This window comes from Podarcis gaigeae, assembly GCF_964106915.1.
Source record: "Podarcis gaigeae genome assembly, chromosome: 11".
In the NCBI taxonomy this organism is placed as follows: Eukaryota; Metazoa; Chordata; class Lepidosauria; order Squamata; family Lacertidae; genus Podarcis; species Podarcis gaigeae.
Genome location: NC_139687.1, coordinates 40,366,791 through 40,388,969, shown reverse-complemented (window position 1 = coordinate 40,388,969; position 22,179 = coordinate 40,366,791). Strand labels below are relative to the sequence as shown.

General features: G+C 41.2%; 1 protein-coding gene across 4 annotated transcripts in view; it reads left to right on the top strand.

Moving 5' to 3' along the window:
• The window catches only part of ZSWIM6 (zinc finger SWIM-type containing 6), a 95,689-nt gene that overhangs the window by 31,246 nt on the left and 42,264 nt on the right, over positions 1–22,179 (top strand). For all 4 annotated transcript variants that reach the window (XM_083703423.1, XM_083703422.1, XM_083703421.1 and 1 more), the window contains 2 exons: positions 12,863–13,219; positions 19,923–20,071. In XM_083703423.1, coding sequence (XP_083559549.1) covers positions 12,863–13,219; positions 19,923–20,071 — 506 coding nt within the window. The remainder of the gene's footprint in view (positions 1–12,862; positions 13,220–19,922; positions 20,072–22,179) is intronic.

The window sequence follows — 22,179 nt, the reverse complement described above, 5'->3', positions numbered from 1 at the left end:
TAGGTTGGTAGGAGCAGGGACTGAGCAATGGGAGCTCACCCCGTTGCAGGGATTTGAACCTCTGACCTTCTGATCGGCAAGTCCTAGGCTCTGTGGTTTAACCCACAGCACCACCCGCATCCCAATAGATTTATACACCAGATTAAATAGTTGGGCTTGCTGTGTCTTTCCCAGTAGCAAGTGGAGATGGGTATACTGAAGGCACCATTTTCTTTTCTAGCAAATGCAAATACTTGTTGGTTTTGGAAATCGAAAGAAATGTACTGAATTGCAAATGCCTGTGCAGGGTGTTCTTTGCCTGCACAGACAGTTCTGTACACATTACTAATTAAGCCAGAAGCTTCTCAAATGAGAATTGGTACATGTTCATTGTCTATATCACTGTGGTATGCTCATCCTGGAGCTTTTTTAAGAGGAATTGTGAACTTGGGTGTTGCCACACTAGTTTGTTGCAAAAGGTGCTGTGTGTGTCTGGCAGGTATCAAGCAGTGCTGTATGTTTGGTGTCAAGTACAGTGGTACCTCGGGTTACATACGCTTCAGGTTACAGACTCTGCTAACCCAGAAATAGTGCTTCAGGTTAAGAACTTTGCTTCAGGATGGGAACAGAAATTGTGCTCCGGCAGCGTGGCAGCAGCAGGAGGCCCCATTAGCTAAAGTGGTGCTTCAGGTTAAGAACAATTTTAGGTTAAGAACGGACCTCTGGAACGAATTAAGTTCTTAACCCGAGGTACCACTGTACTTAAATTGGGGAGGGGACATTTAGCTTGGATGGAAAGTTTAAATAAGTGATTATGGGGGAAATCCTGTAGTAGAAAAAGTTGGTATTTTTGAAGTAATGTTAAGTTTGCCAGCTCTGAATTTGAGGTAGGTACCTTACCAGTATAATTACAATCCCTTTATCTGAAGCCCTGGTCTTCAGCTGGCAAATTTTGACCCTGAACCAAGTCACATCCTGATCTAAAATTGGTTGTGTCAGTGGCTGCCATCCTTGTTAATTTGTTTGTGTTTTTAAGAAAAGACCGGAAGCCAGAGCAAACACAGGAGAATGGAAATCTGTTGTGTGAATTGAGTCGGTTCTGTTGTAGGTCGGGTGGATCCTGGGTCTGTGAAAGTTGGCTTTAGAAGACTTGCAGAAATTCTGCAGGTTGGTAGGGGCAGTATCGGGTAGCTCTTCCAGCTAAATTGCTTAAAAGTTTAGGCTTTGTAGCGATTCCACACAGAATCTGGTGTGGGACTTGCTTTAAAGGGTCAGGAAACCTTTATTAATGTTGTGTAGGAACTATTGAAGAGTTCTTCAGTGGTGATGAATCAGTGATTTTCCTTTTACACTGTTCCATGGGGTTGACATCACTTCAGCCAACTGGCTTAAAACCTGTTTAAAAATGAGGTTTAATTAAGATATAGTTGGCTTCTGCTGACATGGACATAAAATCAATGCTTGAGGAAAGACTATTTTCCTTTTGGTTCTTGGCTAAGTCAGATTTATTTTATTTTTTTTAAAAAAAGATTAGGAATTCAGAAAGCAGAACCAAATAGTCATTTTTAAAATTCATGTCCTCCAAATGTTAATTTGGTGCTTTGAGGCATAAATGACCTTTCTAGCCAGCTCAAACTTGTCAAACAAAGGAGCGATAGAAACAAGCTGCTGTTTGTTCTAATACAACAGCCTGCTTCTCTGGGAGATTTTCAAGGCAATGTTGCCTCCCCCTTCTCAACAACATTAAATGAAACTTTGGCTGGTGCAGTGCTTGGAGTTTGGGAAAAGAAATGTTGACTGTATATGCATCATTGGTTGGATGGGGATGAAATCTGGACAAACTGAACAAATTGAGCCATAGAGTCCAACTTTAGAAGTACTAAAGACTTGAATAGTGCATCAGTCCATGTCCACCCAAGCTGGCGTTTTTATGTGCAGTTATCTTTTAAATGGATAACAAAACAAGCCTTTTCAAAACTGTGTTTAAGGCAGGGCAAAATGATTTATTTTCAGGACTTGAGTTACACCAACAACTCACTTTGTTTATGGCCATTGTGTCCAGGCTTTGCCACAGAACGCTCAGGGTGCTCATACTGACACACAGGGGCAAGTGATAAGTGAGTTTCTCCTGATAAAAGAATCTGCGGGATCAGTTTTGCCAGGTTGGTGGTAAAATAAGGTATATGTCTGAGGTCTACGTAGAACCTGAACAACTTCCTTTCTTTTATCATAGCACAAGCATCTCTTAAAAGGATGTGTTGATGTGCTGCCTCAAGGCAATATTGATTTCCCCCCCTTCCCTGTAAAACACTTAAAGGATAGCAACATCTTCAAGAGCACAGCCAAGTACCAAAGCCCAGTAGCAAAATACTTATACGTGACCAAAGAATTGATCAAGGAAGCAAGAAGGGCTTGCATGGGGTGGGAAACGTGTTCATTCTTGTTAACATGAGCATCTGATTAATGCTGAGCATCAAAATAAAATTATGAATTGTAGGTGCCTCAAGAGAAAGGGTTTTTTTTTTTAAAAAAAATCTTTTATTTCTGGTGGTGGTGTATTGGACAGAACCTAAAGGGCTATGCTGGAAGGACCATACCAGCGCAATAGTAGGAGGGCCATATAAACTAGTAGAGCAATTACTTTGCCTGAAGAAGGTCTTTGGCTCAATCCTAGGCATCTTCAGGTAGGCTTTAAATGACTTTCTTCTGAAATGTTGGAAAACTGCTGTCGGTCAGTGTAGACAGTACTGAGCTAAGTGGACCAATGGTCTGATTTGATATAGGGTAGCTTCTTTCTTTAATACCATTTAATCTTTTTTCAGTACAGTGGTACCTCGGGTTAAGAACTTAATTCGTTCTGGAGCTCAGTTCTTAACCTGAAGCTGTTCTTAACCTGAGGTACCACTTTAGCTAATGGGGCCTCCTGCCGCCGCTGCGCCACCACCACTCAATTTCTGTTCTCATCCTGAGGTAAAGTTCTTAACCTGAGGTACTGTTTCTGGGTTACCGGAGTCTGTAACCTGAAGTGTCTGTAACCTGAGGCGTCTGTAACCTGAGGTACTGCTGTATATGAAATGAGACAATGAAGGAATGATTACTCAAATAGAATATGCATGGCTTCACAGCCAGACAGGAGAACACAGGGTTAAAACTGGCTAGGATTTATTTATGTTTTTACTAAGTTGACCTGGAGATAATGGCGGTATCCCATGCTATGGGCAGAAATAAAAATAAAAAATTCCTGTTCCTTGGAGGGTAGATGTTGAAGAGCAGGCTGGAACAGAACACTTTTTCTTAATACAAGTGTACTGTGTTCATAAATCTTTGGGGGTTTGGAGAGGAGGGAGGAGAGCATTCAGTCACATAACTATCAACAATCTGAGCTGATACAGTCCAGGAATAGTTTTACCATTTGACATACTGTCTGTGTAGCCAGCCTCTTAGTTCCTGGAAGGAGGGCTGGAACAAGCCAGGATGCTTGGTTGCCCATGCATTTAAAACTGACGTTTTATTTTTAACCCAACTTTCTAGCCTTGTTTGAATCATTTTGCGTCAAGCTATTTTGCGTCAAGCTATTTCCACATTAAAGGCTTGCACTTATGGGCAGTGTGAATGAAAAGGTGATGTTGGATGTGACCCTATAGAATGGGCTTTAGATAATATAAGCAAGTGTTCTTCAAAATAATAGCATATTTCTTCGGTGTAATTTCCTCTGTATGCCAGCTAGCACATGGAGATCAGTGTGCCATTTCAAAGAATGTATAGATAGCTGCTGTGTGACCTCTTGGTTTCTTTTAATTGCAAGGTTTTTTTAAAAAAAATAAAAAATGAAGGAACAGTAAGGATCACACAAGATGAAGCTAATTTTTTCATGTACAGTTTTCTAGAATTCACCATGAAACTGGTTTTCCTGATTTCGTGTAGAATTGGTATAGTTGTTTTATCTTTGACAGGGAGTCCAAATACAAGCTCCTGTAAGGACTCAATTACCCACAATTATAAATTCAAGCACTCACAATTTTATTTATTGCATCTAGTGCACCTTTCTAGAATTGATTCAATTCTATCAATTGCATATGTTTTAGATATCTGCATAGATAGTAATCATCTACATTAGTTGAAGGAAAAGAGTAAAACGGGATGCCCCTTAACTATTTTGATAGTTTCTATGAACCCAATATCAAGTTGACTAAATTGAACCTTATTAAAATTGTCAAAGATACCACAGGGGATTGACTATGATTGCAGTCAAAATGGAAAAAGCCCTTTAGCAATGCAATTTTTTATATTTATTTTGTTTACTCTTAAGGCCCATGGTTTACTAGGAATGGTAACAGATTCCCTTTTATCTTAATTTGATCCAGTACCAGGATAGCATATTAGGAAGCTTGGGAATAAAGTAGAATTTAGGAGTGAGGTCCAATTGTGGCAGCCCACTGAAACAACAGCCAATCTGCTTGCAGGAATCCCAAATCCAGTGGATGGCTTGGGCCAGTGGAAGTGTACACAGTGTTAACCTATTGTATACTTCTGCTTGCACTATCACTTGCACAATGAAAATCACCTGTGCAAGCACGCCAGCTCTCCTACTTCTTGCACCAACCATTATGTTTTGATCTATCCCTTGGTAATTAGTTTTCATTAAAACTGTGTGGATGTTGTATGCCTTGATACCTATTTCTATTCTCAAAAATTTCTTTAAAAAAATAATAATTAACAATTTCAGCATAACAAAATATCAAAACATATCATATTCATTATTTTCCCCATTTCCCCCCACCTCTCCATCGAATCCCCCCTCCCCCTGAGACTTCCCTCAGCTCTTCTCTCTGATTTCTCAACACATGTTATTCTCTTGCCACTGTTCTTTTCTCGGGGTTTCCTCATTCTTCCATCCTTGTGCTATCAAGACTCTTGCCGCTGTTGTATGTTATCGTGGCCTTCTAAGTCCAATGCTTCTTCCTTTTCCAGTTTTATACAGTCTCTGATCCATACCAAACATGCAGCCTCATAATACCTATTCTCAAAGATTTAAACAGTATTTGCAAAATCACAAACATAGAATAGAAGAATTTTAGAGCTAGGAGGGAGGGACCCATAGCGTCATCTACTCTAATTTCCTGCAGTGCAGGAATTGCAATGTATTTTGTTGGATCTAGAGTTGGGATTCCATGTACGGACAACAGTGATCTATCAGAAGTTTCTGTTGGAGGAATAGGAGAGATTTATTTTTAGTGATTCCCTACCCCATCCCCTGTAGTCCTCTGCAGCAACTTTTTGAGGGGTGTGGGGCCCCCGGCAAAATCAGTGAAAATCACCTCTCCTTTCTCATGTAAGTGTAATTCTGCTGAGCACAAGTGTAACATTTTATGCCCCCCCCCCCAATTCAATATAAACTGAAAACTCTTCAGACTACTTAAACACTGTTTTCCCCTCTCTTGAGGAGCGTTAGCTGAATGAAATGAAGCCATTTAAAATGTTAGGTATAGCTGCTGCAGAAAAGTCAGCGTAGCTGCTGCTTTGGTAAACAGCTCTGTAACTAGATGCAGTAATGTTTGACATTAAATGATCTGGGCTTAGAATGATCCAATTGGAATACATTGTGCTTTATGGCTTTGAGCACCTTAAATTTAGTACACAGTACATGCGTTCAAATTATCACTGTAATAGCTTGAAAGAACAAATACACCATTGTACAGAATGCAAATAATGCTTATTAAGCTTGCAGTTGATTCTTTCTGATAGATGAACCAAATTGCTGTCGGGCTGTATTTACTTGCACACAAACAGATGTGATTTTGCTCAAAATCAAGATAATTACTCCAGGCGTAGTTGTGTGTGTGTGCGTGCGCGCGCATGTATAGAGTAAGCAACTGTTAGGGCTGTATTTTAAATCATTCTGGCTTAATGAACAGACTTTCATGTTGCCCTTTTGAAGGAGGCAGGCAGCCTTACTAGTTTCACCAGCATAAAACACTGGTACAACTGGTGAACTAGTTATTCCAGTTTGTGGGCTAAGAATTGTAGCTGTCGTTTAATAACACCTGAACATGCCTTATCTGGAAATTCCTTGCCAGCTCTTTGCCTACTCAAAACAGTTGTGGTATATAGCTGAGGGCTGAATTGGTCATTACATGCCCTCCCCGTCTCCAGAGAAAGGTGCATTGGGAGAGGCTGATGAAGTAGAGAAGTGGGTGGGTATCTGCGCTTCAGCCTTTCTGAGCTGTAAAGATGTGTTTGTAATAGACTGAGCACATTTCCCCCTGGCAGTTCTACGCATCACTCTTTCCCCACTCCCTCAGCTGCTTTGCATGGGGTAATTTACCAATGATTTCTGGGGTTTAATCCAGCTTCAGTTTCCTACCGGTGCCTGATGCAGGCGGGAATGAAACCAATAATACAAAAATTTGTTCTCCAGGTTTTAGTCTCCTTCTCTCTCTCTCTCTCTCTCTCTCTCTCTGTGTGTGTGTGTGTGTGTGTGTAAAAGCATTGGTGCTTCAGTTCACTTGGTGGTTACAGAGTTCTTTTGCCTTGCGGTTGGGCAATTGGTTTGTTACATTGCCTTATGCTTTTGTACCAGGATTTTCATATGGTTGTTGTGGAAAAGTTCTGTGTTTGTCATGCATTCGAAATGAGTAATGGCTGGTTCTATAAGGTGATTTTTTTAAAAAAAATGTACAAGATACTAATACAGTGGTAACTTGATTTGCGAATAGCCTAGTTTACGACCATTTTGGATTACGACCAATTCAAACCCGGAAGTGCACGTCCTGGTTTGCGAACTTTTTTTGGATTATGACCCGGGTTTTTGTTTTGTTTTTTGGATTATGAACAATTTTTTTGGATTACAACCCTTTTTTTTTTTTGGAGGCCCTATTGGCCTTGGGTTACGACCTGTTTTGGTTTACAAACGGACCTCTGGAACGAATTATGGTCATAAACCAAGGTACCACTGTATTAGTGCATAAGCAGTTGTGAGCCAAAAATTGTCCCGCATCCAAATTATTTTGACTACAACCTTTAAAGGACACAAGTTTGGGGACATAAAGGGTATGTTACAAACAATGCTAAGAAATGGAGGCCTCGAAGGGAATAATTTTGAGTAATGTTACTTAGGAGTTCATGATATCCAAACAAGCGGGCAACGAACAGCATATAATCTGCACGTTGTGCGGCAGCTTTAAATATACATATTAGGAAAGAAGCAAATGCTTTCGTTGTGAAATTGACATGTAAAATAGCAGTCTTCCTCAGCAGGGTGCAGCTCTATCTGTGACTCCTTCACATGTAATGAATAGCTAATTTATGCTCTATAGTCCACAAGAGACTGGAGGGAGAAGAGGAGTTGGGGGAGTGTTCTGGCAACCAAAGTCAGCAGGATGTGCTTAGATGTGCTTTTAATGGAAGCAAATCCAAGGATACTTTGGGGGTGGGTGGGTAAGGGAGGGTTAATTTATAAAGAGGATTGCTCATCTGTTACTTTGTGTTAAATTTCATTTATTGCTACAAATGACATTTGTTCATGTTGCAATAAGAGGAACTGGCAGGCATTGGTTTCTGAATAATGGAGGGAGGGGGGTTGTGAGGAGATCTGCTGAGGAATTTGCACTGGAGAATGGACCAGTTTTCTCTCTTCTCCTCCAGTGACAACTGCAGGCTGCTGTCCAATCACTGTCACATGAATGCCCATCTGTTGAGGAGACCTCAAATTTCCAAGAGGTATATGAGCAGAGATACCTCTCCCCTTCTTTTTGTGAAAATAGTTTGTGAATAACTAGATACCTGACCCGCTAACCATGGTTAAAACCTAAATTATGTAATAATAGCATGAAATTTGTAGACTCAAATATAAGCATTTCAACACTCTCCCCACTCCCCTTCTTAGAGGGTAAAGTAGTTGTTACAGCATCTGTTGTGATTTTGCAACCAAATGGTGATTCTGGAAGAAGAAAACAGAGGAAGTGTTTTGAGGCTCTTGTTTTCTGCAGTTCTTATCAGAAAAGACAGCTTTCTACTACATAAACAGGAAAGACAAGATAAAGTATTGTAGTAACCTAAACCTACAAATCTTTGTTGGACTGTGGCCTCATTCTCACTGAGGTGGCAAACCTATGTCTGGGCTCTATGATGCAAGGCTGCAGGTAGGAGCTCACATGACATAATGCTCCTTATGAAATTCGTTACATGAATATAGTTCTTCAGAAGTCACTAGTGTTGCCCTTCACTTTGTGTGTGTAGGCTTTGATTGGAGTAAAGTAAAGGTCAAGGTGCTGTAGGGAGAGTGATATTATTTTGGAACAAACATTAATTCCTCTGCATGGAGACAAATCTTTAACATTGCTTTACCGTAGCTGAAAAATATTGAACAGGAAGTAATCTTTGAGAATAGAAACAAAAGCTGTAAGTTTTAAAAGTGAATGGAAGGGTAAAAAGAATGGGTTATTTTAGGTTTGTTTTAACATGTGATTGACTTAGTGAGGTGGCTGAACATTTCTCTCTACATCATACTTGTCTGTCTTTTTGTCTCTAAACTGATATTATGGGTGGTTTATGTGTGGCAGCTGAGAACTCGGTGACTTGGTTTGGCAAGTTCCTGCCAGTAAAGTTTTTAGTTTTGCCTATTGGAAACAACACACCCCTCTGAGGAGCTCAGTGTGCGTAGTGATGTGGCAAGGCAGTTAGAGAACATTGGATTTAGTGTGATGTCCTCATTTATAGAATCATAGAATTGTAGAGATGGAAGGGACCCTGAGGGTGATCTAGTCCAACACCCTGCAATGCAGGAATCTCAGTTAAAGCATCATGGAATTGCACTGAGCTGTGCATATTTGTGTCTTGAGATCTACAGATCCTTATGGGGAAGGGCTGTAGCTTAGTGGTAGAGCATCTGCTTTGCATGCAGAAGGTCCCTTGTTGAATCCTCTGCATCTCCTGGTGGGGCTGAGTATTTCCCCTGTCATGTGGTGTAGACAATACTGAGCTGGAAGGACCCAATGTTCTGACCAATGTATAGTCATCCAGCACAGGTTTAACGTTGAAGGGAGATGAGCTGAATTCTTGCTGTGCATACTACAGTGGTATTTCAGGTTACAAACACCTCGGGTTACAAACACTTCGGGTTACAGACTCAGCTAACCTGGAAGTAGTATCTCGGGTTAAGAATTTTACCTCAGGATGAGAACAGAAATCATGCGCTGATGGCGTGGTGGCAGTGGGAAGCCCCATTAGCTAAAGTGGTACCTCAGGTTAAGAATGGTTTCAGGTTAAGAACGGACCTCCGGAACGAATTAAGTTCATAACCAGAGGTACTACTGTATTGACTCTTTCAGCTGATGGCTAGGTTTGTGGAATATAGCAGCTACTTGACATGAAAACTGATTAGTTGGAAGTTGAGAATAACAGGGGACTAGCAAAATGTTATGGAGTTCTGTCAAAAACATTATCACTTGGCTTTGTATTCTGAACTTGGTTAAAGATGCAGCTGGTGATAATGAGAACAGGAAGTTCTGTCTCAAACAAATCTTACTTTAACCTTGGACATTATCATTTGTTTCCTCTGTGACTGGATGTCTAGCCATTGTCATGCTTGTTCCTAGTTTGTGGGGTGTCAGTCAGCCCTTGTGCCCCTTCAGAGAGAGCCTAGTTCAGGGTTGCCTGACCACAATGTTAGGCACTTGACTGGGAGCCTTGGTCTTTCCAGACAGCTGGAATTTTGAGGTTGGTGTCGTGTGACCACCCCTGCTCCTCATCTTGGAAGTGTTCGCTGCTGTGGTTTTCTGTGGCCTTTTATTGCTGTCTTGACTGGAAACAATACAAGGTTACAGTAAAAAGTAAAATTATACCGAAGAAAGAAGGATAACGTCCAGAAGAGAGAAAAACCTCCATATGAAAATTGCTAACAGCATGTATAGCAAGTCTCAAGTTGGCTAAATGTGTTTGTGTTCCTTCTTCTCTTGCTTAATCATTTCAGTACTAGAGCTGCTTCGTAGTTGCTACAAGCCATACTCTAATCAAGAGAGGCCACAGGTGTTCTTTGGGTTTGTATGAACCCTGTACCTGTGTTTCAGTACTGTATTGTTGTTGTTTAATCATTTAGTCGTGCCTGACTCTTTGTGACCCCATGGACCAGAGCACACCAGGCACTCCTGTCTTCCACTGCCTCCCGCAGTTTGGTCAAACTCCTGCTGGTAGCTTTGAGAACACTATCCAACCATCTTGTCCTCTGTCATCCCCTTCTCCTTGTGCCCTCCATCTTTCCCAACATCAGGGTCTTTTCCAGGGACTCTTCTCTTCTCATGAGGTGGCCAAAGTATTGGAGCCTCAGCTTCAGGATCTGTCCTTCCAGTGAGCACTCAGGGCTGATTTCCTTCAGAATGGAGAGGTTTGATCTTCTTGCAGTCCGTGGGACTCACAAGAGTCCCCTCCAGCACCATAATTCAAATAGAGCAATGCAATATCCTCATAGTTAGAGAGGAGGAGTTGTGGGATGCTTCCACTTATAGAAAAGGAACACGATCGCCACTGATTTCTCCTTGCCCCTCCTCTTCCCTCCCTGAAAATTTCCAGATGGGAGGGCTGTGGAATGCTGCAGGGGAAAGAGTTAATCGGCACAAATCACCTCCACCATTAAGAGTCTCTGCTGGATCAAAGACCCTTCTGTGAACAGATGGAGCCCCTCCTTTTGTGGAGGGGAAACTCAAGATCATAGAATCAGAACTGGAAGGGACCACTAGGGTCGTCTAGTCCAAATGCCTGCAATGCAGGAATCTTTTGCCCAACGTGGGGCTTGAATCCACAACCCTGAGATTAAGAGTCTCATGTTCTACCAAGCCACTGAGTTGATATCAAAACTTTGCATTGCTGTAGAAGCTTTTTTTAAAATAGTGAGTACATTCCAATGGGGGGGGGAGCTTATTGCCTAAACATTATTGCTGGGTAAGGCTTCTAGTTTTTTCCCTGTGAAGACAGTCTCTCATTGACTTTTCATACCATTGACCATGGTATCCTCCTGGACCATTTCTGGGGAGTAGGAATTGGGGGCACTGTATTACAGTGGTTCTGATTCTCCCTTCAGGACCGAGTCCAGAGGCAGTAGCATTGGGGGAGTGTTTTTGCCCCCCTGGTGGCTACGTTATGAGGTGCCACATTTAATACCTCCATGAAGCCGCTGGGAGTGGTCATCAGGTGTTTTGCGATGAGGTGCCATCAGTATGCTGATGACACTCAGCTCTACTTTTTCATAACATCTTTTTAAGTGAGACTGTTTTATCTTATTTGTAAATCAATTTGAGGGTTTTTTAAAAAAATACATTCAAGCAGTATATACATTTTTAGAATAAATAAAATTAATTGAATGTCTTTTATGGTCAGGAAGAGATTACTAATTGAAAATTATGTGGGAAATGGATTGGATTCCTATGGGCAGGTAGAGAACCAGTGTCACTCCAAAAGGAATTCATGAATCGTAGCTCAGTGCTTTATTTCTCTTCCCTTTCCGTTTTGGTTTGTCTTGCCTTTCAGTTCATTAACATTCATTTGTTAACAAGACACACCCGAAGTTACTCACATCAATCTTTTGTTTCACAATGCTTTGGACATGTAAAATTGATACCCTTTATTTAATCTTTGATACTACTAATCTAATCGTTGGTACAAGAGTCGTGTTGGTACTGTGACTGGTTTTATTTGAAATAGCTTTTAATACATAACTACAGGCTAGGACAAATCTACAGTCGACCTTTGTGGACAGAGGACATTTCAAAAGTGGATTAAATGTGCAGTAAAAGTGCACTGTAGATCCTTTCCTGGATTGTATTACTTTGCATTGCAGGCAAGGTATCACATATTTAAATGCTTTCCCCACAACTAAGTCTATATGATAAATTTAGCACAGCACAGAACGGTAGGATACGCTTTCCTACCTCGCATGCAAGTTTTCTGAGTGCAAGGGATCCTCTTCTGCATGGGGGAGCATTATGTCATGCAACTTTCCTCAGTGACATATACATGCTCACAAAAGTGTTTTGCCATGGTTATGATGGTGTAGCTTGGCTTTTCTCCTCCTCCTCCTCCTCCTCCAAAGTCTGTGCTGAAGTTGCAGTAGGCATATGTGGTACTTGAAGGCCCATGTTAAAGTTTGTGTAGGCCTATTAGGAGTAAATGTTACGGCAAAAGGATGTTCTGCTAACTGCACCCTACCTCTTTTGGCTGCATACACATTTACACAAGGGAAAAATATGTATATGCATAATGGCCGTTTCACTCATGTGCATTCTTCACTTAAGAGCACTGCATAACTAAGATTAGGTGTTTGTGGTATTTCTAGGTCTGAACACATGGGTAAACTCATCAGTGATCTAGAAATGGTTATTTCTTCCTGTGAAGGTGTATTCTCATTATCAGGCTGTGAAACAAATACAGATGAACAGTATAGAATTAACTGAGTAACCCCTACAGAACCACTGAATATTGTTTTGACATTCATGTGAACTCTTTTTCTTCTTCTTACTTAAACCAGTTAAGTCTTGCCAGATTCCACTGATGGAAGGTTCTAACTAGTGTTTGCTGTCTGTGGAGCTGGAAAATGTACTGCCATGAGAGTTCTAAAGTAATGGAGGCTTAGTGCACTGGCCTGTTCAGTCTGTTTCCTGTTTTTTTCTGTAGTCATTTTCTACCACAATGACCACTTTGTGTGTACGAAGCTATTTATATGCACACTGTTCCTTTGGGTGACTTTTAGTGGCTGCTGCCGAAGACCACAGTTGCTGTCTAAGACTGTCTCTATACTTGTTGATGAACTACAGTACTTTTCTCACTTAAAATAGCAATCATAGACACTTGACTGAATTGTCCTTTTTTATTCTTTTGTTTCTTCAATGAACAGGTTTCCACCTGAGTGGCACAGTGACGGAGCCTGCAATGCAATCGGAGCCAGAAACTGTTTGCAATGTAGCTATCAGCTTTGATCGTTGCAAGATTACCTCAGTGACCTGTAGCTGTGGAAACAAAGACATATTTTACTGTGCCCACGTCGTGGCACTTTCTTTGTACCGGATTCGCAAGCCAGATCAGGTCAAACTGCATCTTCCCATTTCAGAGACTCTCTTTCAAATGAACAGAGACCAACTACAAAAGTTTGTACAGTATTTGATCACAGTGCACCATACAGAAGTTTTGCCAACTGCTCAGAAATTAGCAGATGAAATCCTTTCTCAGAATTCAGAGATCAATCAAGTTCATGGTGAGTTAGCTTCCTGTACAGCGTACAGGCTTACTGATATTCTTCTATCTGTGGTGATGTACTGGACTTTATGGATTCACCTGCAAGTACAGTTACAGCAATAAAAGACACATTTCACCTTGGACTACTTTAGGCAATGCAGTGAAAGACTTGACTGAAAACAGCTAGTAAGAAACGTTACACATACTTTTCGGAAGGATGATCATAATAGGCCCAGCTAATACTGGGAGAGAATACAATGCGTTCAGTTGCTTGAGGTCCAAGCAATGGCGTAGCGTGGGTTGTCAGCACCCGGGGCAAGGCAAGTAATTTGCACCCCTAACCCCTGGATTTGCGCCCCTAACCCTACCCCCCAGATGTTGTGCCCGGTGCGGCCGGCCCCCCTGCACCACCCATGCTACGCCGCTGGGTCCAAGCAGATATGGAATTGTCAGGAACAGGACAAAACAAAGGGTGGCTTCTGTAGCTGCTTAAGTGCATATTGTGTGGGGAGGCAGTACCCTGAAAACTTCAGTAGTGTCTAATGCCATCACTGTGACATGCCTGGATGGACCCAACCATGTTCCAAAGGTTGCAGATGATTGCAACTTCATATGGTTTTATAGGCATCCTATGATAGTTCTTGAGCAACTATAGTGTCAAAAACTAACAATGATAGTTAGTCATATAAATAACACAGGAAGGATTTTATTTGGAAACATTTATATACCAGATTTCAGGCAGTGTATAGCATGGAACAAATACAAAAAAAAACCCCACCCTCCTCAATTAAGACAGTAAATGAAACTTTAAAGCAGGTGAAAACTTTCACAATTAAATCAGTAAAATCTGTTCAAATACCTGGGTAAAGAATGTTTGGCAGCTAAATGTTAGACTTCTGCACACGTTGAACTATTTTCAGGAATACCAGGGTCCACAACATGACACACATGAGGCTGAGAAGACACAGGGGTTTTGCCTAAATCTGCATCTTCATCTTAGGAATGTCTTAATAATAAGCAACATAACAATGAAATAAGTTCATAATGATGACTGTGTAAACACAGCCTTAGAAGTTTTTTTGTACCAGGACTGTCCAAAATATAGGCTCCTGGAGTCCTCAGTGTGGGGATCACAGGACCTTTTGCATCACTCTGTTTTACTTGGAGCTAGAGCTAATATACATAGAAGAAAATATAACTCAGCAATGGATAGCACAGGGTTGTTCAGCACCAGTATCTCCCATTGTTCCCTATAAATTAGCAGCTCGTGTGTCAAGGAGTATGTGATGCATAAGGCAGCGTAGGGATTTGAAATGAGCCTTGTGTATCACTTGCTTTTTACACCCAAGAGGGAAGGGTGTAGAGTGGTTGGTGGTGTGCAATGGATGTTGAATGACAACACTTGTTTAGGGTACCAGGAATGGATGAGACAGCTGTTTTGGCATATTTTTAAGGGTTATGTTACAGTAGGGTTTATATGGTGGAGAATTGTCATCTGTGGGAAGGAAGGATCCTTTGGGGTGCAGTAGCAGTGGTACCAAAGGAATTTGGAGTGGCAATATATGGAAAGGAGTCATATTGGGGTTGAAAAGTGAGGCGTATTTTGTAGAAGCTAACTGGGTGTTATTTACCAAGGCAAGGGATTTATTCTGAAAAATGTTTATGTTGCTCCAGGCATCTGTGAGGTGGGGAAGTTGGCTTTTCAGCCATCTTGAGTTCTGACTCCTCTCACCCAGCAACTCATCCCCCTCATTTAAGTACCTCCCATTTTAATTATTTTGTATATATGAATATGTCCTATAAAGCAGTGTTTCCCAACCTTGTGCCTCCAGATGTTTTTGGCCTACAACTCCCATCATCCCTGACCACTGGTCTTGCTAGCTAGGGATGATGGGAGTTGTAGGCCAAAAACATCTGGAGGCACAAGGTTGGGAAACACTGCTATAAAGGGCGTGTAGAAAACGGTGTTGTTTACATGGTACACACATAGCCTGCCCCATGGAGCACTGAGCTGCTACCATAGAAAGGCAGTTTCAAGTGGTGTCCCACTGCCATACACTCCTGAGATGGCTTTCAGTCTCTTTATGGAGGTGTTTACAGAGAGGTATTGAAGATTTTATGGAAGAAACAAGTTTTGAATGTGTTGTAGTGCTGTGTCTAGATATGTTGGGCCTCTTCTGTCTCCATATGTGTCATTCTTTTAGTTTTTATAACTAAGCTTGACAAAAACTAGTCAGTACTGAAGTAAAAAGTATGAGGAAAAGTCTGTTTCAGCCTTTAATACGGTGAGCTGTACTGTCTTGATTGTGATACCCATCCCTCATCTGAAAACTACATAATAGTTGACTTGTGGCAGTAGATTTTCTTAGTGAACTTTGTCCCCAAAGAGGTATACAGAACTTGTTTGGTTGCAGCTGTTGGAATTATTTGAACATCAGTCATGAATGTCAGTCATGCAGCAGATAAGATGGCTACACTGACCAGAGCTGTTTCGATTCTGCGCATTAGCTCCTTTGCAGAAAAGGGTTGAAACAATGAAGTCCTACCTGTGAACCTGGATTTTAAAGCACAGCTTGGCCACGTTCAAATTGGTAGATCAGGCAAATAATTCTCTTGTTGTGGTATTTTAAAAACAAAAACAACACTGGTCAAACTGGCCCTGGGAAGACTTAAATGTCACATATTTTTCATTAGGTTTTTTTTTCTTACAGTTTATCTTTAGAATGCCACCAGGATGCTTTCAACAGTCTTAATTGTTCTATCATAAACTTTGTCCTGAGACATTTATAGAATACTGACTAGAAAAACTCAGCATATCTTTATTTTCTTGCTGAAAAGGTTGAGTGGTATTTGCAGCTCTGATTACCCAGTTCTTTCCCTCCCCTGCCCTGTAGTTATCAGAAAGGTACATCTCCATAGGGGATACCATGCCCATTCAGTTATGCAGTTACCAGCTGCCCATGTTCATGATACCGGTATCAACCATGTAATGCTAGGTGCTGGGAATTTCCACAGAATCACACCACCACAGTTTTGGATCGCTCAGCCTCAGATTAAATAGTGCAGCCTTTCCCAACCTGTCTTGAATGGAGCTGACGGAACTGTAGTGCAAAACATCTGGAGGGCATGAGATGGTGGAGGCCTGAGCTGGTGTTTAGGAGTTAACAGTTTCAAGCACCAACTTGAGTTCAGAATGAGACATTTCGGATGGCCTTGGCCTGAGAGAATGGGTGTTGTTCAAGATACTTAATAGGTAAGTTGCAGTAGTTGAAATATTCTTTGAAACTGTGGAATATGGTTGTGAAAAAATGACTAGCTAGCAAAAGGTAGGCAAAAATAATAAGAAAAAAATAGGTGGTGTTGTTGTTTTAATGGCTGAATCTCATATATATCTTATGGTGCATCCTAATTGGACTAGTTGAATCACCACAACTTCACTGGAAGGCTTCTTAGAGCCAGTGTATTACAGCACCCAAGACTAAATTTTATAAAACTGGGTTTTGATTCATTGCTACACTTTGATTAACTATTATTTCTGTACACTGCCTTGTGAAGGCAATGTACATTGAGAGTTGGGTTTAAAAATAATTTAATAAAAAACAAATTAAATACATGAAATGCATTGTGAATTAGGAAGTTAAATCTCATTAACTCACTAGGTGGCTTTAGGCAAGTCACCACAGTGAGCTTGAAAACCAACTGCTCAACACAGTGCTCAGCTTTATAAAAACACACACATGACATTTTCAAGACACGAGTCTAGAAGCTAGAAAATCAGCAAGGGTGTGGAAGGAATAATTGGTGTTTTCCATAATATGTCACATATTATGACTGACTGTCTCCAGGGCAGAAGTCATGGGTGTGTGCTTGGTGCACTGAGCTGTTAGCTCTTGGGGAATATTTGTTTGTTGTTTTGAGGCTAAGATGGCAAAGCTGAGAAAATCAGAGAAGTATGTAGATGAAACCTTTAAGGATGTTGACAGCATCTCAGCTATCTCTGGCTTCTTGGAGGCATCTGGGCTGGCCATGGTCTGACTCAGAATGCTAGCCCAGCTGGATCTTTGATGTAAAATAGTGGACATTGTATCATATTTTCCCCTTAACCCCCCAGCTATAATATGGTGCAAATCGCTTCAAATGTGTTATTTCTCTGAAGACTTAGTGTTTGTTTGTTTGTTTACCAAGAACAAGTTTTGTGAATGAGCCTTCAGCCTAGCGTTTTCAATACAGTATAGAGTAATAGACGGGAGGAACCTCTGAGGTCATCTTGCAACATACTTGTGAACATACAATGTTTTTTTCTAGAAAAACCAGTTTCCAGTACAAAGATTTCTTAACAATCCAATGGCATCTTTATATATTGCCTATCTTCCACACACTGGTTCTATACACTTGCAAGTTACTGCAGCATAATCTCAGACAACATTATGAAGATACATGATGCGGTTCCTGCCCAAAGCTAAGCAGTTCTTGGTTCCTGGCCAGGTGAGTGTGTTCAATGGGAGATGTATGGAAGCCACATGTGCCAATACGAGCCTCTTAGAAGGTGGTACAGGAAACCAGCACAACAATTTAATATCTTTGGTATTGTGCCAACATGATGATTGCCGTATCTAGTCCTATAGTTCTAAGTATTTTATGACAACTGTGCAAGAGCACAGCTTGCTGTCACATACATATTTTGCTGCTGTTTATCCACACTTGTACTGGAGCAATTACTTGTTTTCAACTATTTGCAAAGTAGTATCAGTCTCTGGTGTTATAGTGCCTTGTTACCATGGCTTCCCTTAAAGAAATTTTTTTTGGACAACTTTCAAGTTGCATCAAGTATATACTGATGGCATGCATTAAAAATGCCTCAAAATGCCACAAAAGGGGAGAGAACTTTTAAACAAGTTTGTTTATGCCTTTAGATGTGCTTGTTTGATTCTGAAGGTGGTTAATTAAAGGTAAAGGGACCCCTGACCATTAGGTCCAGGTCTGGTGTAGTGGCGCTCATCTCGCTTTATTGGCCAAGGGAGCTGGCATACAGCTTCCGGGTCATGTGCCCAGCATGACTAAGCCGCTTCTGGAGAACCAGAGCAGCGCATGGAAACACCGTTTACCTTCCTGCTGGAGCGGTACCTATTTATCTACTTGCACTTTCACATGCTTTCGAACTGCTAGGTTGGCAGGAGCAGGGACTGAGCAACGGGAGCTCACCCCATCGCAGGGATTCAAACCGCTGACCTTCTGATCAGCAAGTCCTAGGCTCTGTGGTTTAACCCACAGTGCCACCCGCATCCCTTCCAATGCCACAAAAGGGGAGAGAATTTTTAAACAAGTTTGTTTATGCCTTTAGATGTGCTTGTTTGATTCTGAAGGTGGTTAATTGGGAACACTTTCTATAAAACCTTAAGCGGGAATTGTTACCGTGTTTGAAATGGGTGCTAACTACGTCATTTGGAGAAAGCCTAGTTTGGTCCTCTTAGTGTTTCTGGTGACACCTGGCCTTTGAAGCTCTTCCATGAGTTTCGAAGCGAGTGCAACAGTTGCCTGCCAAATTACGACAGATATGTTGTGCAAATGGTTGGAACACTGTGCTTAAAATATCCAGGATATTTTTTGTTTGTTTTTAAAAAGTTGGTACTAGTAGCTTACACTTGAATGTGTCTTTTGGCCTGTGAGGTAGAGAGTGTTGTTTGGACTAAGGCCAGAGGGATCCATGTTGAAATCCCCACTTGGCCATACCACTCATTGGGTGGCCTTGGGCAATTCTCAGCCTCTTGTAGGTTGGTTGTGAGGATACATGGGGAAGAATAACGCATAGTGTTTTGATTACAGTATTATAGATTTATGCTAAAAAAGGCAATAAAATGTAAGCGTAAAATCAAAAACAGAATAAAATTAGCAGCAGGATAAATCCAGGTTTAAAACCAGAAAAGAACAAGAACAGTACAAAAGGTTTTTTAAAGCACTAAAAGAATTGAGATTGAAAAGGGGGAAGGTCCTTGGGGAAAAGGGGACTATAAATATGGCTACATAAAATGTTGGTGAGAGGTGTGTCCAATGTCAGATCAATACTATGAAAGGCTCTTTGTCCAAGTGTGTGCTTAATGAGGGTGATTACTGGCTGTGAAAAGACCCTTTAACTTGCAAATCCATTTTAACTAAGAAAAGAGACTATGCATGTTTTCTTTGGCTATTCAGTGTTTGCCAGTATCCCAGCTGTTAATCCATATCAAGCATAACAAATATAAGGTGGTGATCTTATACAGAGTCATACCACTGGCTCTCTAAGATCTCGGGCATAGCCCTTTCTTAGACTTGAAAGACTTTTGAGCTGAGATTCTGGAGGCTGAACCTGCAAGGCATGTACTCAAGCAGTGACCCTGTACAGTTGTTCTATATCAGGCTGTTGGATGTGTTCACCTTTTTAAAACATTGGCTCTGTGTTTTGAGGTTGCATGCAGGCAGGCTGATTTTCTTTTTCTTTTAAACACGCCTCTCCAGTCATTTGGTGTGTTAAAAGTCACTATGTCTGTGTACAGTGGCCTGATTGTATAGAGGCAGTAGCTAGAATTCAGCACCCATGACTGCAACCACAACAGAGATTATAATAAGAAATCATATTTTGAATGGGAACAGCTTGATCCCCATGCACCAAGAATACCACTCCTTTTGTTCCCCCCCCTCTCTCTCTCTCTGTGTATATATGTAAATTTTTTCTGTTGTGATTGTAGGTGCTCCTGATCCAACAGCTGGTGCTAGCATAGATGATGAAAACTGCTGGCATCTAGATGAAGAGCAAGTCCAGGAACAGGTTAAACTCTTCCTCTCCCAGGGTGGATACCATGGATCAGGGAAGCAACTCAATTTGCTTTTTGCAAAGGTAGGTAGGAAGGAATATTTGTGGCTGTCATGAATGCTCCATCCACACACCACCTGTTTTCAAGTAGGCCCTTTCAATTGGCTTGCTTCTTCCTTAATGATGTCCCTGTTTGCTTATTGGAACACTGTTTGGTATTACTACTAAGTGGTCTCCTGTGGAGGAGTGCAAGTCAATGTGACTTAAAATCAGTTGTTTTTCAGGCTACCAGTGGTTTTGGTGTCAGTATATGTAAAGCCCCCAACTGCTAAAGGGGGAATATAAGGGCTTTCAAAAATAAATCCAACGCTCTGTGTTGCTAGGAAAATGTGGCTGTGATGTGTTTTTAGGACTCAAAGAAAGACATGCAGTGCACCCCACAAATATTTTTTTAGAAGCTTGCAGCTTTGAAGCCTGACTCATGACTTTCCACATGTTTTGAGCTTGTACTGAAGAATTAGTACATTCAAGTGAGAAGTTTTAGTATGAAAGCGGAATCATTTACGAGACTGGCTCTTTTGTTGTTGTTGTTGTTCTGGATGTTTGAGGTAGTTGGTGTTGAAGATGATAGTCCAGGCCAACCCATGCTAGCTCTCACTCTCCAGGTAATGGGAAGGTTTTGAGCTGGGCTAAGTAAGATGGGAGTTCTCCCCCCCCCCCCCAGGTCACTGTGTTGCCAACAGCCTAAGTGCGACAGCTGCAGGGACGAGTCTTTGGTGGCCATCTTAACAGACATTTGCATGCTGTTCCATGCTTTTATTAACAGGTTTATACAGGAACATCGTATTTTTTTCTGCACTAAGGTTTAGAAATGTGGCACAAGTAGAAACTAACAGTAGAAAATTAGAACACTTGTCATCTGCTTGAAAGGCTGGCATAGTTGACTCAGTCCAGACTGGGATGTTGAAGTCAGGAGTCAAGAGCCAAGTAGGAGCCTGAAATTAAGCTCAATTCTTTGCATGGAACTGGGGCAGAGGCAGTTAAAGCTGCAGGTTGCTGGTGTTAGAATAATGTAATGTCAAGACAGAGTGGAGGCAGCAGACCTGTCCCAGATCAGTGTGTGCCTTGCCTCACACTGAACAGACTGACAGAAGCCTGCAAAGACACCTATTTCTCCTTCAACCCAGTATTTGAAATGGATGTTAAAATATACAGAACCCAAAGGACAAATGTGGGAGGAGAGGGTAGGGAGTATAAAACAAAACAAAACAAAACAAAACACACGAGTGTGTTCTTTTCCCAGTATGTCATAAGGAAACTTGGGACACTGATGCACTTAAGCTGTAAGAGGACAAGATGTGTCGATTATGTGTCTCAAAGATTGATTCTTCCAATGCATAGTACCTTTGAGATGGCATGAAAAAGCACAAATATCCTCCCAATATTATGAGGATTGATTTCCTGTACTTTTTTCATATTAAAATACATATTGCAGTCCAAACTAGGAGCAGTTGAGGTATGTTTAGCCTGGAAAAGAGGAGACCGAGAGGAGAAATGATAGTCATCTTCAAATATCTAAAGGGCTGTCACATGTAAGAAGGAGCAAGCTTTTTTTTTTCTTCTTCTCTGGAGGCCAGGACCCAAACCAATGGCTTCAAGTTACAAGAAAGGAGATTCTGACTAAACATCAGGAAGAACCTTCTGACAGGAAGAGCTGTTTGACAGTGGAATAGACTCCCATGAGAGGTGGTAGACTCTCTTTCCTTGGAGGTTTTTAAGCAGAGGTTGGCTGGCCATCTGTTATTGATGCTTCAATTCAGATTCCTTCGTTGCAGGGGGTTTGATTAGATGACTCTTGGGATCCCTTCCAACTCTGCTATTCTATTATTCTATGTACATTTGCTCATTTTATGATTCTGTGTACATTTGCTCATGCATTACTATCTAGGTAGCATAATTGCACAAAGAAAAATTAGTTTGTATGTGAATATAAGCATGAATGTTCATACTTTAATGTGAGGAGTTTTTTGTATTCTGCACATTCATCAGTGCAGCTTATTAGTACCATCTATCTATTCCCCTTCCATGTGTATTAATTCTGTATTTGATGTGATGGTGGCGGCTCATAACACTGTATATGAATATTGTATTCCTTCCACATTTGGCATATTTTGTTCATTTCCAGTAATGTT